Consider the following 15,788-nt stretch of genomic DNA (forward strand, 5'->3'; position numbering starts at 1 on the left):
CAACCGACTTGGTCGCTTCTCCAACCTCCAGCTTCATTCTGCCTTCCACACTGAGCGCACAGCATCCTCGGGCCTCCCGTCCGTTGAGCATCGCCCCGCCCAGAACCATGGAGGTCTAGACGCGTACTTCGAGGCCCTACAGCACCAGCAGGCCACAGGTGAAATCGATTCCGAATGGACCCAATTCGACTTTCAAAAGAGCATTGAATGGAAGCCTACTCCTGCTTCCATTCTCACCAAGGACCAGGGACTTTCCAAAGATGTTCTTGAGGAGGCTTTGATTGAGGATGCTGAGGTCAAATCGAACCTGTCGATTGAGGATCAGGCAGCTCTTGCGCATATCGATGCTGCGCTCGAGAGGGAGATCGAGGTACGGAGCCTACAGGAAGCAGCTGAGAATGCTGTTTCTGAAGGACGACCCGTGTCTAGTCTTGGCTTCAAGTCACGATCTCCAGTGATTTCCAGGTCGCAAACTCCAGCAAGTGCCGCTCGCAGCTTCACTCCTCCTGTGGACCCCCAGTCCCTGTCTTATGCCGACCATCTTCACAAGCTCGCTGAGAATGGCCGATATGTTGAAATACCCGCAGTCTTTGAGGCAATGCTGGCGACTGGTGTGCAGCCAATCTCGGGTGCCTACAATGCTCTCCTCCTGTCGGCTATCCATATCCCTATGAAGAAGATCGAGATTGTATCCAAGGCTCTCGACGTTTATGCCGACATGCTTAGAAGGAAGGTTTCGCCAGATGCCGAGACTTTTAACATTCTTGTTGGCCTCCTGGCATCCCGATGTCTCGAGGTTGCTGAGCTGAAGGCTGCCTTGGAGGCCAAGCGAGTTCGGTTTGGTGGCATGGATCAGGTGGGCCAATTTATGCTTGCGTCTCATGAACTCGAGCATGCCATTCTTTGCGAGGACGACCGCCTCGATCTTGCAATCCAGCTGTTCGACACTTCAGTTAACACTGATGCCGCCAACTTCACCGCCGAGACTTACCATCAGCTTATTACGGCCTGTGCCAAAGCTGGACGCGTCGATGACATGCTGCGTCTTTACGAGCACATGGAAGGAAGCCAAATCGTCCCTTACGCTGCTCTGTTTCCCACCATGATCACTGCTTTCGCCTCCTCCGGAGATCTGGTCAGTGCTGTCGAATGCTACAACGAATACCGCAACCTGGCCATTGCCCACGACGATGGAGAGACTACTCTCAACGACCGACTCGATGCTGAAGTATATGCCGCGGTCATCAATGCCTACGTGGTCACTGATAAGATTGAAGGCGCCATGAAGTTCTTTCAGAAAATCGTCGACCAATACGGTATCCGCGCTGCTGATATCAAGGATGCTCTGATCACCACTGGTTTCGTCAAGGGTTTAATCACCCGTGGTATCTACCAGGAGGCTTTAGAATGGGCTCGGTCCGTCGCGGATGAAGCTCGTGCCAAGGCCATGAGTGAGATTGCAACTATTGCTGCCGACAAGGGTGATACGGACACCGCTGTCGCAGCCTACAGTGCCATGCCTCCTTACGCGGATGACTTGATTACTCCTGCGACTGCTCTCCTCGCCATGAATGTCCGCCAGACCGATGTTGTTGGTGCCTCCAAGTACTGGCAAGTCCTATGCAATCCCGCTGTGCATGTGGATCTTACTTTCATCGAGCCTACAGCTATGTATGCCGTGGCCATGATTGGCTCTGGCCAAGTTGCCGAGGGATTGGCACAGTCAGAGATGATGTTTGAGCGTATTCGCGCCTCTGTTTCTCAGACTCAACCTCATCTTGTCGAAGAGGTTGATGAAGGAGTCGAATTCGTCACTCGATTTATGGAGACTCGTGGCATCCCCGATCCCCGCGAGATCGCTTCTCAAGTTGCTAGCTTCCAGCCTATGACCGCTTCTTCTTACCTGTCGACTCCTGTAGTTTCCACCTTCGAGGATACCTACGACCCTTACGCCCACAACACCGACTTCAAGGGATCCTCTCTTATTGCAGACGATCTTGAGGGTAACCATGGCCGCAAGGGACCTCGTCTTAGTGAGGCACTGAACCGATTCCGCAACATCCGACGTGCTGGCCGACATCCTCGTTACATTACCTACGCCAAACTTATCTCTGCTGCTGCTCGTGATGGCAAGTTCGATCTTTGCCATGACATTCTTAGCATGGCTCGCACTGATATGCCCGTCATGCCCCAGTATGCTGTTGTTCGCTATGGATGGTCTAGCATTCTTGACGCCATGGTCGGCGCTTGTCTGACCGTAGGTAACCGTGGACGAGCTGAGCAATTCCACCAGGAGTTGTTGGAAATCGGTGCTAGCCCTTCTGCCAACACTTTCGGTCTCTACATCACCACGCTTAAGGATTCGACCAAGACTTTTGATGAGGCTTCCGAGGCTGTCCGTATCTTCCACCGGGCAAAGGCTGAGGGTGTCGAACCCAGCTCTTTCTTGTATAACGCTCTTATCGGTAAGCTCGGAAAGGCTCGCCGCATCGACGACTGCCTTTTCTACTTTGCTGAGATGAGAGCTCTTGGAATCAAACCTACATCGGTTACCTATGGTACCATTGTCAATGCACTCTGCCGAGTCAGTGATGAGAAGTTCGCTGAAACACTGTTCGATGAGATGGAGGCGATGCCCAACTACAAGGCTCGTCCTGCTCCTTACAACAGTATGATGCAATTCTTCCTGACCACAAAGCGAGATAAGACAAAGGTCTTGGCTTACTATGAGCGCATGAAGGCTAAGGGCATTGCCCCTACCGCCCATACCTATAAGCTTCTGGTCGATACTCACGCTACTCTTGATCCTGTTGACATGGATGCTGCCGAGGAGGTTCTCGGTATGATCCGTGCCTCTGGTCAACGCGTTGAGCCTGTTCACTATGCTTCTCTCATCCACGCCAGGGGATGTGTTCTCCACGACATGGAAGGTGCCATGAAGATGTTTGATTCTGTTGTTAAGGAGTCTCTTGTTCCCATCAGTGCTAGCCTGTATCAAGCTCTGTTCGAGGCTATGGTTGCCAACCACCAGGATGCTGCTTCTGAGCCTGTGCTTGCTCACATGCGAAGCAAGGGTGTTGAACTAACTTCTTACATCGCCAAACACTTTTGATTCACGGCTGGGCTGCTGAGAAGAAGATTGAGAAAGCTCAAGGTATCTACGATGCTGTTGGCCCGAGAGAAAGCGCGAACCCTAGCACATACGAGGCTATGACCCGAGCTTATCTGGCTGTTGAGCAGCGAGAGGAGGCTAAGGGTGTTGTCGGTGAGATGCTCACCCGCGGTTACCCCAGTGCTGTCGTCAACAAGGTCCTGGAGCTTCTTGGCGGAGGACATGATGTTTCAGAGTAGACGACTTTTACGATGTGGGATTTGTGATGAGAGTGTGGTAATGTTCTTTTAATGTTGGCGTAACTTGTTTGATACCCTATTGTACTGGTTGGAAGGCGGGATTGGGTTGGGCTGGTTGTCTTTATACAGGGAAGGCATTTTGATAAAATGTCATACTCGAGAGGTTTGGATCTTCTTGGGCCCTGGACAGGGACGGCGTTTGGGAATCAAAATGGGACTTACGTGGAGCGTTTGCCTCTGAATGATTGAGTTTAGGGGCCGAACGTTCCCTGGATAGATCATCACCACTCCAAGAAAGGGAAATCATTATATTACATTACATTTTAGCAGCATAGAGGGACCAAAAGAGCCAGGGAACAGGGCCAGCTTGGAGGAGAGATGAAGGCCAAGAAGAGAATTGGTCAAGGAAAAGCAGAGCATGGGGTCCTGCTGCTTGTATCACCAATACAATACAAGAAACGAAGAAATGGCAATTTTGCCATCAAACAAAGCTGTCCTTGTAGTGATGCGATTTGAGCTTATGAAGTTTTGATGGTTGTGTCCAAAGGTGCCATATCTTGACTGGGCCACGTAGTAGGATGAGGCTTTTATCACTTGATTGCATGACGTCTAATTGGCATCATCACGATACTGTTGGTGTTGACTAGACCCGAGCAGTTTTGGTTGAAACTCTGGTGGACTCTGCTGTTATTGGGTGATTGTCTGTCTTGTGGCTATGAATAGACCACAGTGTTAAAGTCACATGCACTGTACAGTCTAGAAATGAGGCCCCGCTGGAGTTTAATGATTCTTCTCATCTGTTAGGTTGCGTTGCTCATGCATTCAAAGTAAGGAGTTTGCTCACGACTGAGAGAGTGACTGTTTCCGTTCTCTGTTGTTCGAACCAACCACCTGAATATTTATCGTTTCTCATTTCCTGGCCATTGAAGGCTTCTTATATAAATATCACATATACAATGACCCTCCACCACCCCACCATCGCTGTCTCAGCTCCCGGCAAGGTCTTCCTCGCTGGCGGATACCTCGTACTGGACCAGGAGTACACGGCTTTTGTATTCGGCCTCGACGCTCGTATCAACATTATTGCTGGAGACATCCACACGACTGCTGGCGTTCAGCTCACTGAGATTGTGGTTGATAGTCCGCAATTCCTGGAGGCACAATGGCGGTATGGTTATCACCTGGCTGGTGAGGGAGGGGGTATCAAAGTTACCCAGTTGCAGGTGTAAGTAACTTTTTCTTCATATGAATGAGTGAGTAATGTGAGGCTATGTCCCCGTCGATGAAACTGGATGAGTTGTCAGTCCTCAGAGCGATAGGAGTTCATGATAGGTTGGACGACAATCACCACATAAGCAAGGCCAATCATGAACTTCTCACAGGAAACTCTATCTTGTACACAATTACTTCACCTTACTCACTCATCAGCAGCGGAGCACAAATCAATCCCAATCCCTTCGTGGAGACAACTCTCAGCTATGCACTCACCTACATCGACCGAGTGGCCAAGCAGCGTCCTAGTCACAGCATGGCATCTGCTCGTCTCATCATCCTCGCAGACAATGATTACTACTCGCACTCTGAATCCGAGAGCACACGTCAAGGGCGCTTTGCCAAGTTCCCTGTGACCTTGGGAGATGCCAACAAGACGGGTCTTGGCTCATCTGCTGCTCTCGTCACTTCACTGACTGCTGCTCTGCTGGCTCACTACCTACCAGAAGATCTCTTCAATATCCAGTCTGACCGGGGCAAGAGGACGCTTCACAACCTGGCCCAGGCTGCACATTGTGCTGCGCAAGGCAAGGTCGGTTCGGGATTCGATGTTGCAACCGCTGTCTATGGATCTTGCAGATACAGACGCTTCTCTCCCGAGACACTGTCTTCAATTCCCGAGCCCGGTGCGGCTGGTTTCGCGGATGCATTGGTAAAGCTCGTCGACGGCGAGTCTGCTTGGGATGTAGAGGTTCTCAAGGATGCAGTCACCATGCCCAAAGGAGTTGTTCTGCGTATGTGCGATGTGGACTGTGGAAGTAAGACGGTTGGTATGGTCAAGAAGGTCCTCAAGTGGAGGTCATCAAACCCAGAAGAGTCAAAGAAGCTTTGGGATGAGCTCCAGAAGCGTAATGAGCAGTTGATTGCTACTCTCAATGCCGGCGACGTCGAGAATCTGCCGGGGAAGATTACAGCTGTTCGAGAGATGATTAGACAAATGGGTAGCGCCAGCGACGTCCCCATCGAGCCCGAAAGCCAGACAGAGCTCCTCGACGCCCTCAGCACCGTCGAAGGGGTCCACGGCGGTGTCGTCCCTGGTGCGGGCGGCTACGATGCCCTGGCTCTCCTGATGAAGGATGATGAGGAGACGAAGCAGCGAGTTGAGGAGTTCCTGGACAAGTGGGCTAAGGAGAAGGGTACAAAGGTCAAGCTACTAGGCGTTAAGGGGGAGATGGAGGGAGTTCGCTCCGAGAGTCTGGACGTGTACGCCGGTTGGATCTAAAAGATTAGCATTGATCTAGAATATAGTAGCGAGAAGCGAGGATGGACGCATGCGTGCATGCATGTCTTAGACTTCCAAATGAAACAACATGTCACTCTCCCCGTCAACGACATTGTTCCGTCCACATTCCTAACAGACACCGGTACAGCTCAGCACAGAACCCTTAATTTAGGGGTATCAGCGGGATAAGTTGAGAGCAATAGTGTCGGTGAAAGAATTAATCAGATTAGATTACGCCGGGTATGATGATATTCTGCAATGTTGCCGTTCCCGTGGTTCCGTAGATGCCCAATTCCCCCATGATCCGCCCAATTTCATTACCATTCCATTCCAATCCATTCCATGTGTATCGTACAGTTGTTCCTTTCCATAGACCCAAGCCAGTGATGTGTTTCCTTTCTCAAGACGCCCCTGATGAAACCTCTAATAGCGGTAAAAACAATAGTGATGATAAGTGCCCATACTCGATCAGTGGAGGCTGTCGGTGGACGAGAGAGAAGTGGATGTTGGAACAGTCTTGATGGGTGGTCGGACTGGATGGGAGAAGAGGCTCGAGGTTGAGCAGGGCGAGCGAGGGGCGGTAGGACTGGGAGGGTCTGCGATGCCGATTCGACTGGCGGCGGCTTGTTCTCGAAGCATAGAGAGTCTTTGTATTGTTAGTTATCATTCTTGTAGTGGTTGTAGAAGTATTGACTTACTGCTCCTCTGAGACTCCTGGGAGGTTGACTGGGTTCTTTTCGAAGCCAAAAGGTGCAGACTAAAGACAAACAATTAGCCAGGAACAAGATGCTTGATAGTATGGACATACAATCTCCATGTGACGCTTCTCCTTACGGCGTCGTTGGCGAATCATTGTTTGGACACGCTCGCACAGCGTCTGGAAGTCCTCCGAGATATGCATCTTTGAAGATCGAAGTCGATTCAAGGGAAGATTAAAGCACCGAGGATCACGTCTCTCGGAAGGATAAACAGCAGCGGATCCCATCAAGTCGACTTTGAGTCTGAAAGGCTTCTTATATAGAAAGAGCCCAAAAAGGTGGTTGGTTTGCAGTTGTAGTTGTGAGTGAGTATGTGGGGAGTTGTTCTAGAGTTGGGGAAGAAGCAAGATGGAACGAGGCAAGCTGAGATGAGATTTAAAAGAAGGGTTGGGAGACAAGAGGCTGACTGAAAAAGGTACGAGTTTGGAATTCTTGTATGAGAGAGAGGAAAAGGCGGGAAATTAAAAAAGAAGCCTCGTTTTTTTCTTTAAATTCACGGTCTAGAGGAGGACAAAGAAGTGGATGTCAGATGGGGAAAAGGCATGTGGCTCTTTTGGAGAGTAGTGGTGTAGGAGAGTGAGTGAGCGAGCGGTTGGTGGAGTTAAAACTCTGGTATGTTTTTGATACAAAGAGGATCATCCGAGTCTCAGGTACGAAGAGAAGAGAAGAGAAGTTGAGGTATGTAGATAAGATGGGGGAAGGTTGAGAGAAGAGAATGTGTATAAGTGAAAGACAGTCTGGAGGTTGGTCTATAATAATAAGCCTCACAGAGCAGAACAGTTGATGAAGGAAAGGAATGTGATGGTTAGAAAGATGCAACAGCACAAGAACGGAACAAGAAATTAAGAGGAGGATATGTATGTAAATAAAATATACGAGATTGAACAAAGGGAAACAAAAAAAAAAAAAAAAAAAAAAAAAGAGACGACTGCAGATGTAGACGCTGATGCAGACAACACACAGAACACAACGCACACTTGCATGCACGCACGCACGCACATCACTATGGTGGAAGTGAAAACAGGCAAATCAACAGTGACATACTGCCCTGAACCGTCTAAGCGCCAAGGGCCAAGGCTACGCTGACGTTTCCTTCTGGAATGTATCAAAGTCACTGGAATTCTAGCGTCTCGGGTCCTGTGCAAACCCGCCACCAACAACTTTCGCGCTCACCTAATTTTGGGGAGAGGGTGGGTTCGTTCTCCATTGGGTGTCTCAGCTGAACGACGCTTCATGGTGCGACGGGGGAGAGAGAGAGAGAGAGAAAAAAAAAAAAGGGCCGCAAGGAGAACCCAACTTAGGACCATATATCGAGACTAAAAGTGACATGAAAGTAGAGACGAAAAAGTGCACGGTTGCAAATGTCATATCCTTTGTGTAGGATTTATTGCCTCTGATAAATTACGTCCATGTACAAGGGGTCGAATATTATATACTCAATGCCTCAGGCGTGGCGCCCCAAGCCCAAGCCCAATCCTAATCTCGTGTGACAGCAACAAAGGGAGGCGGGAAAAGTAGCCAGCTCAATCCAGGGCGAGGAAATAAACAGTATTGAATAGCTTCAACAGTATTTTCCTCCGTTAGTCACTTCACTATCAGTGACTAGGTAAATTGACCATGTAAGGCCACGTAGTGTCAGTTGTCGCAGATTGTTCTACTCACCATAGAGATTACCGAATGCAGCAATCCCTCATCAACATAACATTCCCCAGAATGACCAAAACTTACCTCTTTTTGTCTTGGTCGCCCGTTATCGAAAACGTCTCGTCTCACCCGCTTCTGCCCTGCCCGCCTCGCCAGGGGAGACACTTCCCAGAGACAGTCGCTAAGAGAAATGATGTGCACTCAAACCACGTACTTCGTTCTTAAACATGGCAGTATAAGATTGTTTGCAGCGAGCGTTTGATCCACGTCAGCACAGACCGTCGTCTCATTATTCAGAGTCACCTTAACCGGGTTCGATCAACAATAGCGACCTCTCTATCTAGTCTAGTTTGGGTAGTCCTTCAGGTGGTAGCTCTTGAGCTTCACAAACTGATCAAATCCAAACTTGCTAAGTGTCTGTCCCTTGCCCGAGTTCTTCCAGCCAGTCCAAGCCAGATCCTATTGTCGGCCAGTCAGTAATCACGCAATGCAGAGACCCTTTGTGCTTGGATCAGAAAACGTACCGGTGCCGGATAATCGCATCTGTTGACAAATACAGTGCCGGCTTCCACACCCTCGGCAAGCTCGTATCCTTCGTCTGTGTCCTTGGTCCAGATGCTGGCTGTCAGACCAAACTCGCTATCGTTCATGTACTTGACGGCCTCGCTGTCATCCTTGACCTTCATGACAGGAACTACATCTTCGTCAGCAGAATGTCTTCAACTGTCGTCGGGAATCTTTACTAATTGGGGCAAACGACTCCTCAGTCATGACCCGCATGCTGTGGTTGACGCCGGTCAGAAGGGTGGGTTTCACAAAGTTACCCTTGGTAGGAGGGTTGCTGAAAGTCTCGTTTTCGGGAGTGGCATCCTTGGCACCGCTGTCGACGGCGTCCTTAATATGTTCCTCGGCAGTCTGCTTTGATCGCTTCGAAACGACAGGTCCCAATTGAGTCTCCTTGTTAAAGGGATCGCCGAGCTTGTAACTCTTGAGCACCTTTTGCACGGCCTCAACAAACTGATCGTGAATCTTCTCATCAACATACACACGCTCAATGGAGCAGCAACTCTGGCCAGAGTTGAAGATGGCACCGTCAACAATCTCTGCAGCAGCCCAATCAACATCGACATCTGACCGAACATATGCTGGGTCCTTGCCACCCAACTCCAGACCGACATTTACAATGCGGTCAGACGCAGCTTGTTGCACAGCGAGACCTCCAGCGACAGAGCCGGTGAAACAAACTAGGGCGATCTTGGGATCGCGCACAATGGCCTCCATAAGAGTGGGAGAGCCGCAGTGGAAGTACTGGCAAACGCCATCAGGCAAGCCCGCCTCCTTCAGGAGATCGGTAACCCGTTCCACGATGGTAGGTGTCTGAGGCGAGGGCTTGAGGATTACACTGCAGCCTGCAAGAAGAGCGGGAATGAGAGAGTTAACCAGAATAAGGTAAGGGTACTGTGCAGAGTCAGAAAAGATGCTTCTGGTCCAGCAAAACGGGGCCAGCACTTACGTTCCACGCAAAGATGATGAGTACAGGTCCGACAGGGACCTTTCGGATGAAACGCTTGAAGCCCTTCTCGGGCTCGCCGTCGGTGTCCTTGAGGGCCTCATCACTGATCTTGAGGAGGTATTCACCTCTCTTGACAGCTGTGGCGACCTCACCTGGTGTGTAAGAGATGGGGCGGCCCATCTGAACAGTCAACTCTTCACCGAGCTCATCCTTCTTAGCCAAGAGGCCATCGAGGAACTTGCGAACAATGGCTTGACGCTCCTTCAACGTTGTCTTGCGATAGCTCTGGAAAGCCTCAGTGGCGACCTTGGGGAGAGACTCAAGGTCAGCTTGAGAGGCGCCATTCCTGGTAAGGATGGGCTCGTTTGTGTTTGGGGAGATTGTGGTGATGACTTCGAGAGACATTGTGGGTATAATTAGGTATGTGTAAGGAAGAGAGTGAGATTGTAGTGACAGATCGTGGAAGAGATTATATCTTTGTAGTTGGCCACTTTTTAAAGTGCAAGTGGAGTATATGAGATGGTCATGAGTGTACTGTACGTGTACTTGTACTTTCTATCGTCCATGACGGACGGCGGTTGGCGGCTCGCGGCTCGCGGTGCTTCAGTTGCCCCACGTATACCAACGTAACCCGAACTCGGCGGCTTCAACCCCGCTACAATTTGTAAGACATGATAATTTAATTGGGAATATTGATCCCATGATACTATAGAGATATCAAGACCCGAGTTAAGTCTATTCCCATTCTCAAGAATATTCATGATCATAGCGATACGAAGCCCCATGATAAGACTTTGATCCATGGAAGCTTAGACTACTAAGGTATGCCAAGTACATTGCGCTGGATTCTTTTAAGACAATTCGACTACCGCATCGAGGTTAATTCTGTACCAATACTCATAGTCCATTTTGAACATCATGCTTCCGGAAATAACATGCCTTTACATAGTACTATACCTTAACCTGCTGCAAAGCTCTTCTCGAACAATTCTTCCCCTCTAAACCTCTTATCAGTGACGTCGTTGGTTACCCCTCCAAGTCACATGACCGTCTCAAACTCAAACTCAGATCCCTGTAGTCTAGCGCGACCACAGCTTATCTTATCAGCCAGGGACTACTTTTTTTTGACACTGGATTCTCCGGCCTCACATTGGAGACAGCTCAAGCTCATTGCTGCCAATCGCATTCATCATGGCACCCGAAACCAAAAACGACTTTCTCGATACGGCCGATAGCGATGAAGAGAACGATGTTGGCTACAATTCCGAGGATGATGATATGAAAAAGGGTGGCCGAGGCGCCAAGCGACGGAAACTTGACTCGGACGATGAGGATGATATGGGTAGCGACATTGAGCGCGATGCCAGCGACGATGAGGGCGAGCCGGCCGAAAAGGATTTAGATAAACAAGCAAAGGGCGAGAAGGAGGATGACAAACCGGAAAAGCCAAAGCGCAAATCAAAAGACACAACTTCGACAGAGCTGCCCGATGCCACAAGAACATTGACAAAGAAGAACCTCGTCGCATCCGAAGCCGCCATCAAGAAGTCAGGCGTCGTCTACCTCTCCCGTATACCACCCTTCATGAAGCCCGCCAAGCTGCGCTCTCTCCTCGAACCCTACGGAACCATTAACCGCATCTTCCTTGCCCCTGAAGACCCAGCCTCACATGCCCGTCGCGTTCGCGCTGGCGGTAACAAGAAGCGATCTTATACCGAAGGATGGGTCGAGTTCACAAAAAAGAAGGACGCCAAGGCTGTATGCGATCTTCTCAACGCGCGCACCATTGGCGGTAAGAAGGGCAGCTACTACCACGACGATTTATGGAATCTTCTATACCTCAAGGGTTTCAAATGGCACAACCTCACAGAGCAAATCGCTGCTGAGAACGCTGAGCGCGCTAGCCGCATGAGAGCCGAGATCAGCAAGTCGACAAAGGAGAACAAGGAGTTTGTCAGGAACGTGGAGAAAGCAAAGATGCTGGACGGCATGGAAGCCAAGGCAAAGGCCAAGAAGAGGAAGGCAGATGGCGAGGGAGAGGGAGAGGACTCGGTGCGACAAGTCAAGAGATCGTTCAAGCAAGTTCCTCTGGCGAAGAAGAAGACGGAAGTGGAAGATCAACCAGCCGAGGTGACGAGGGTACTAAGCAAGATTTTCTGATCTGTATAGCCATTGTTTTTCTTTTTTTTCTTTCTTTTTTGCATTTTTGTCTATAATACCTGAATTTATCAAAACCACGACTTTTGAAGATATAGAATCCATTTAAGACATGATGGCCATCCAATGATTGGCATGACCAAATCTCATGGAGCCAAGTGGACCCTGAACTTTATGACTCTGAGGAAAGAATGCCACCTGCATTTTCCAATTTTTGCCCCGCGCCTGCAAAAAAAATATCCTTTCTGCCCACCGATAAGCGCTTATCAAGCGGCGGCGAACCAAATTCTCCCACTCTAGGATTTCTAAAAGTCACTGAACATCATTCATTTCCACCCAAACAACACCATCAAATTTCACACGACATCGTTGCCCAACATGTCGATGGATCTGGATGACCAGCCTATCTCTATAGCCCCTGTCTCTCAGCAGCAGGGCTCTGCTACGTAAGTCTTGGGTCTTCCTTTAACACCCCGCACTCGTTCCATTCTTGGGCGCAATACTAACTCGAGTTTCTTCAGTATTCTCTGCTGCAACTGCGGTGCCCCGATCGATGGAACCGCCTCCAGCGGCGCTCTCTGCTACGACTGTATCAAGCTTACTGTAGACATTTCCCAAGGCGTCCAGCGAGAGGCGACGCTCAACTTCTGCCGAGATTGCGACCGATGGCTCATGCCCCCCAACAGTTGGATCGTTGCCGCCCCCGAATCCCGCGAATTGTTAGCCATGTGCCTCAAGAAACTTCGAGGTTTGAACAAAGTCCGTATCGTGGACGCGAGCTTTATCTGGACCGAGCCTCACTCGCGACGAGTAAAGGTCAAGATCACAATCCAGGATTCCGTCCAAGATGGTATGCTGCTTCAACAGAGTTTCGAGGTTGTGTATGTGGTGGCGTACCAGCAGTGCCCTGAGTGTGCCAAGTCGTACACTGCCAACGTTTGGCGAGCTGCTGTTCAAGTTCGTCAAAAGGTCCTTCACAAGCGAACTTTCCTTTTCCTCGAGCAGCTTATTATGAAGCACGGCGCACACAAAGATACACTCAACATTCGGGAGGCCAAGGATGGTATCGACTTCTTCTTCGCCCAAAAGAACCAGGCTGAGAAGTTCATCGACTTCCTCAACTCTGTGGTGCCTGTCAAGGTGAAGGCGTCGCAGGAGCTTATCTCTCACGATACCCACACCTCTAAGTCGTCGTACAAGTTCACATATTCGGCCGAGCTGGTGCCTATATGTAAAGACGACTTGGTCGCTCTGCCTATCAAGATGGCCAAGCAAAACGGCAACATCTCACCTCTCCTCCTCTGCCACAAGATCGGTACCTCTGTGTACCTGTTGGACCCTCAGACCCTTCAGACTTGCGATATCAGCTCACCCATCTATTGGCGAGCTCCTTTCCTATCTCTCACCGATACGCATGAGCTCGTTGAGTTCATTGTCATGGATATCGACCGCACAGCAACCCAGAAGGGCAAGTGGACGCTTGCCGAAGCCACAGTCGCTCGTGCCTCAGATCTTGGTTCAAATGACCGAACATACTTCACAAGGACTCACTTGGGTCGACTCCTCCAGCCCGGTGATTCTGCTATGGGTTACCTGATGGCCGGAACCGTTTTCAACAACACCGAATACGAGAAGATCGAGAGCTCGAACACATACTCATCGAGAATCCCTGACGTGGTGCTAGTCAAGAAGCACTATCCCCGCCGCAGAAAGAACCGCAAGAGGAACTGGCAGCTCAAGCGTATGGACAAGGACGAGGGCGAGCTTCTTCCCAAGAAGGCAGACCAAGAACGCTTGGATCAAGAGTACGAGCAGTTCTTGCGAGATGTCGAGGAAGACGAGGAGCTCCGTGCTACGCTCGCCCTGTATAAGGCTAAGAAGAGAGCCGAGGAGGAGATGAGTGTGGCTGAGACTGAGGAGGATGATGAGGCACCTCACGTCGATATGAATGAGTTGCTGGATGACTTTGATGAGCTTACAATGGAGGATCGGCCAATGCAAGAATAGGGCTTGCATGAATGAAAAGAACTGATTTGATTTCCATGCAATAGGGCTCTGTTGGACCGCCGTTGAGATTTCGTGATGGTGAATGTGCTCAGATGAATGAAGGAATATCGTCGAGTGAGGATTTAGAGGGTGTTTTCTCTTCCGTTTTGCGGAACTGTTCCCTTGACTTTTGGCGCTGAATTCTTCGTTTGTTGATCCCAAAAGGATCGTCATCATCGATGTGTTCTTGAGCATCGCGGCTTTTGGTTATCTTACGTGCTTCGCTTCCTCCAGGTGCTGTTGTTGGTCGCTTAACGCTAGAGCCCGACCTTGAAGTTGTGTTCATAGCTGATTTCAGTGTGCGAGGAGTTGATCGTGGCATGGCTGGACTGGGTGTATGCGTCGTGCGTGCTGCCTTTGTAGCTGCGGTGCGTGAGGGCGTAGTTGGATCCAAGTCATCTCCATCATCGGTCTCATCGTCATTGCCCAAAGAGATCTGCCTCCTCTTTGTTGAAGATGAATTGGATCCTTGCTTTAACCGTAGCGGGCTAATCTTCTGTGAATTGAAACCCGCCGAAGCTCTCGTTGCTGCGGTATCAGCTAGACCTGTTGATATCCACTTGTGCTCCTTTCTGGGACTCTCCATGAGACCTTGCAGACTTGACCCTACGTAAGGAGAGTCCTTCTTCTCATTTGCGTCATTACCTAAGAGCTTGCGCTGTTTGGCATTGCGACGTACGTCCTCCTGACGATGTCGTGTAAGGAGGGTTGGCGCGCCGACTACAGGCCTTTCAATCTCACGGATTGTGTCTGCGTTTTGGTGTTTAGCCAAATTCTTCAAACGATTGTATTCAGAAGCATGAATGTGAAGTGTGAATTGGTGAGCCATGTTAACGAATTCGTCTTCCACTATACGATATCGGTCATCGTGGTCGAGGCCTGGTCTCATGAATCTGAGTCTGGTCAGTGTTTGGTATGAGTGTGAGTTTGGGAGTGAGATGGACCTTTCTTTAGGTGGCTCTGGCGGAGGCGAGGTTGAAGGACTGCGTGTGGTATCTGTATGATATTGTCGGTTTCTTTGCGGTTTTGATGAAAGTGTTGAGTCTGGAATACCTTCTGCCTCTATCACGCGCTCGCGACGCGGTTTCTTACGGAATGCTGAGGGTGTACCTGGATGGAGCGCTCGTGATGGTGTGGGTAGTGGACTCTCCGACTTCACTGAAGTTTTCCTTTCAGGGCCCGAAGGAGTCGAGGAAGTCTTCCATGGTAATTTTCTCCCCATGGCTGAGGTTCATTATTGGTGAGGTTGAGAATGTAGCTGGATAGTGGTGGGGGTTGCCACTTTAGGCAGCGCAGTGTTGAGCTAAACGAGAGCTACCTTGCACTTATACCCATCAAACTCAAATGAAGTAAGATGGCATACAACTCACAATCTCTCATGGAATTTTGAATTTAGTCGTGGTGAGCTACAGTAAGCTCGTATGCTGTTTCTTCTTCTTCTTATTGGCATGTAAAATGGAAGAGGTGTAAGATCGTCGTTGCCTGTGAGAGAGACGCAAATGTTTTTCACTTTATATAGGCAAGTAGGTTGATCTAGGATCGCCAGAAAACAATGCTGGAGCAAGACTAGCTCAAACGTCTAAACACTTTTGTCTGTTTTCTCATAACACTTTGTTAAATCAGAGGCTGAGTGAATCCCATGTTAGACAAACATGCCAGCAAACCAATGCTCTTTGCCTCAGCATTACCCATGTGCATCCTTTCGTCAATTTGCTTGCTGTATCGAGCACTCCTCCACCGCATATAGAAAAGAGAGAATGGCGGATAGATAGTCCCTTGCAAAGCATTCTCAAGTGAGTCAGCATGAATGCCAGATCCTACCGCT

General features: G+C 49.7%; 7 protein-coding genes across 14 annotated transcripts in view; 4 read left to right on the forward strand and 3 right to left on the reverse strand.

Moving 5' to 3' along the window:
- FOXG_08319 (uncharacterized protein) overlaps nucleotides 1-3,351 on the forward strand; it is a gene marked incomplete at both ends in the record, with an annotated part of 4,550 nt that extends 1,199 nt beyond the window's left edge. Inside the window, 2 exons of the mRNA XM_018387190.1 lie at nucleotides 32-3,076; nucleotides 3,133-3,351. Of these exons, the coding sequence (XP_018245010.1) occupies nucleotides 32-3,076; nucleotides 3,133-3,351 (3,264 nt within the window). The remainder of the gene's footprint in view (nucleotides 1-31; nucleotides 3,077-3,132) is intronic.
- A 772-nt stretch (nucleotides 3,352-4,123) lies between these two features.
- Nucleotides 4,124-5,968, forward strand: FOXG_08320 (phosphomevalonate kinase). Its single transcript, XM_018387191.1, has 2 exons — nucleotides 4,124-4,576; nucleotides 4,783-5,968. The coding sequence occupies exons 1-2, from the start codon at nucleotides 4,308-4,310 to the stop codon at nucleotides 5,843-5,845; spliced, it is 1,332 nt and encodes a 443-aa protein (XP_018245011.1). The 5' UTR covers nucleotides 4,124-4,307; the 3' UTR covers nucleotides 5,846-5,968.
- Nucleotides 5,969-5,992: 24 nt separating this feature from the next.
- Nucleotides 5,993-7,550, reverse strand: FOXG_08321 (uncharacterized protein). The gene is made up of 3 exons (XM_018387192.1): nucleotides 6,654-7,550; nucleotides 6,544-6,602; nucleotides 5,993-6,491 (listed from the first exon to the last, which is right to left on the reverse strand). The coding sequence occupies exons 1-3, from the start codon at nucleotides 6,828-6,830 to the stop codon at nucleotides 6,314-6,316; spliced, it is 414 nt and encodes a 137-aa protein (XP_018245012.1). The 5' UTR covers nucleotides 6,831-7,550; the 3' UTR covers nucleotides 5,993-6,313.
- A 403-nt stretch (nucleotides 7,551-7,953) lies between these two features.
- Nucleotides 7,954-10,460, reverse strand: FOXG_08322 (NAD-dependent aldehyde dehydrogenase). 3 transcript variants are annotated; one of them, XM_018387193.1, is made up of 4 exons: nucleotides 9,761-10,460; nucleotides 8,991-9,705; nucleotides 8,772-8,941; nucleotides 7,954-8,706 (listed from the first exon to the last, which is right to left on the reverse strand). In XM_018387193.1, exons 1-4 carry the CDS (start codon nucleotides 10,163-10,165, stop codon nucleotides 8,593-8,595), a joined length of 1,404 nt encoding a protein of 467 aa, XP_018245013.1. In that variant the 5' UTR covers nucleotides 10,166-10,460; the 3' UTR covers nucleotides 7,954-8,592. The 3 variants fall into 3 exon arrangements, with proteins under 3 accessions (XP_018245013.1, XP_018245015.1, XP_018245014.1); XM_018387195.1 differs by having other exon boundaries at nucleotides 8,772-9,705; XM_018387194.1 differs by lacking the exon at nucleotides 7,954-8,706 and having other exon boundaries at nucleotides 8,718-8,941.
- A 439-nt stretch (nucleotides 10,461-10,899) lies between these two features.
- FOXG_08325 (uncharacterized protein) lies at nucleotides 10,900-15,257 on the reverse strand. Of its 6 annotated transcripts, XM_018387203.1 has the most exons (5): nucleotides 15,017-15,257; nucleotides 14,908-14,959; nucleotides 13,932-14,856; nucleotides 13,574-13,873; nucleotides 11,929-13,510 (listed from the first exon to the last, which is right to left on the reverse strand). In XM_018387203.1, the coding sequence occupies exons 1-3, from the start codon at nucleotides 15,183-15,185 to the stop codon at nucleotides 14,013-14,015; spliced, it is 1,065 nt and encodes a 354-aa protein (XP_018245021.1). In that variant the 5' UTR covers nucleotides 15,186-15,257; the 3' UTR covers nucleotides 11,929-13,510; nucleotides 13,574-13,873; nucleotides 13,932-14,012. The 6 variants fall into 6 exon arrangements, with proteins under 6 accessions (XP_018245017.1, XP_018245016.1, XP_018245021.1 ...); XM_018387201.1 differs by having other exon boundaries at nucleotides 11,929-13,873; XM_018387202.1 differs by having other exon boundaries at nucleotides 13,574-14,856.
- On the forward strand, nucleotides 10,952-11,920 carry FOXG_08323 (pre-rRNA-processing protein ESF2; the record flags this gene model as incomplete). Its single annotated transcript, XM_018387196.1, has 1 exon — nucleotides 10,952-11,920. One exon carries the CDS (start codon nucleotides 10,952-10,954, stop codon nucleotides 11,918-11,920), a length of 969 nt encoding a protein of 322 aa, XP_018245022.1.
- FOXG_08324 (nonsense-mediated mRNA decay protein 3) lies at nucleotides 12,296-13,924 on the forward strand (the record flags this gene model as incomplete). Its single annotated transcript, XM_018387197.1, has 2 exons — nucleotides 12,296-12,363; nucleotides 12,439-13,924. 2 exons carry the CDS (start codon nucleotides 12,296-12,298, stop codon nucleotides 13,922-13,924), a joined length of 1,554 nt encoding a protein of 517 aa, XP_018245023.1.
- Nucleotides 15,258-15,788: the final 531 nt, after the last annotated feature.

This window comes from Fusarium oxysporum, chromosome 2, assembly GCF_000149955.1.
Source record: "Fusarium oxysporum f. sp. lycopersici 4287 chromosome 2, whole genome shotgun sequence".
Lineage (NCBI taxonomy): Eukaryota > Fungi > Ascomycota > Sordariomycetes > Hypocreales > Nectriaceae > Fusarium > Fusarium oxysporum.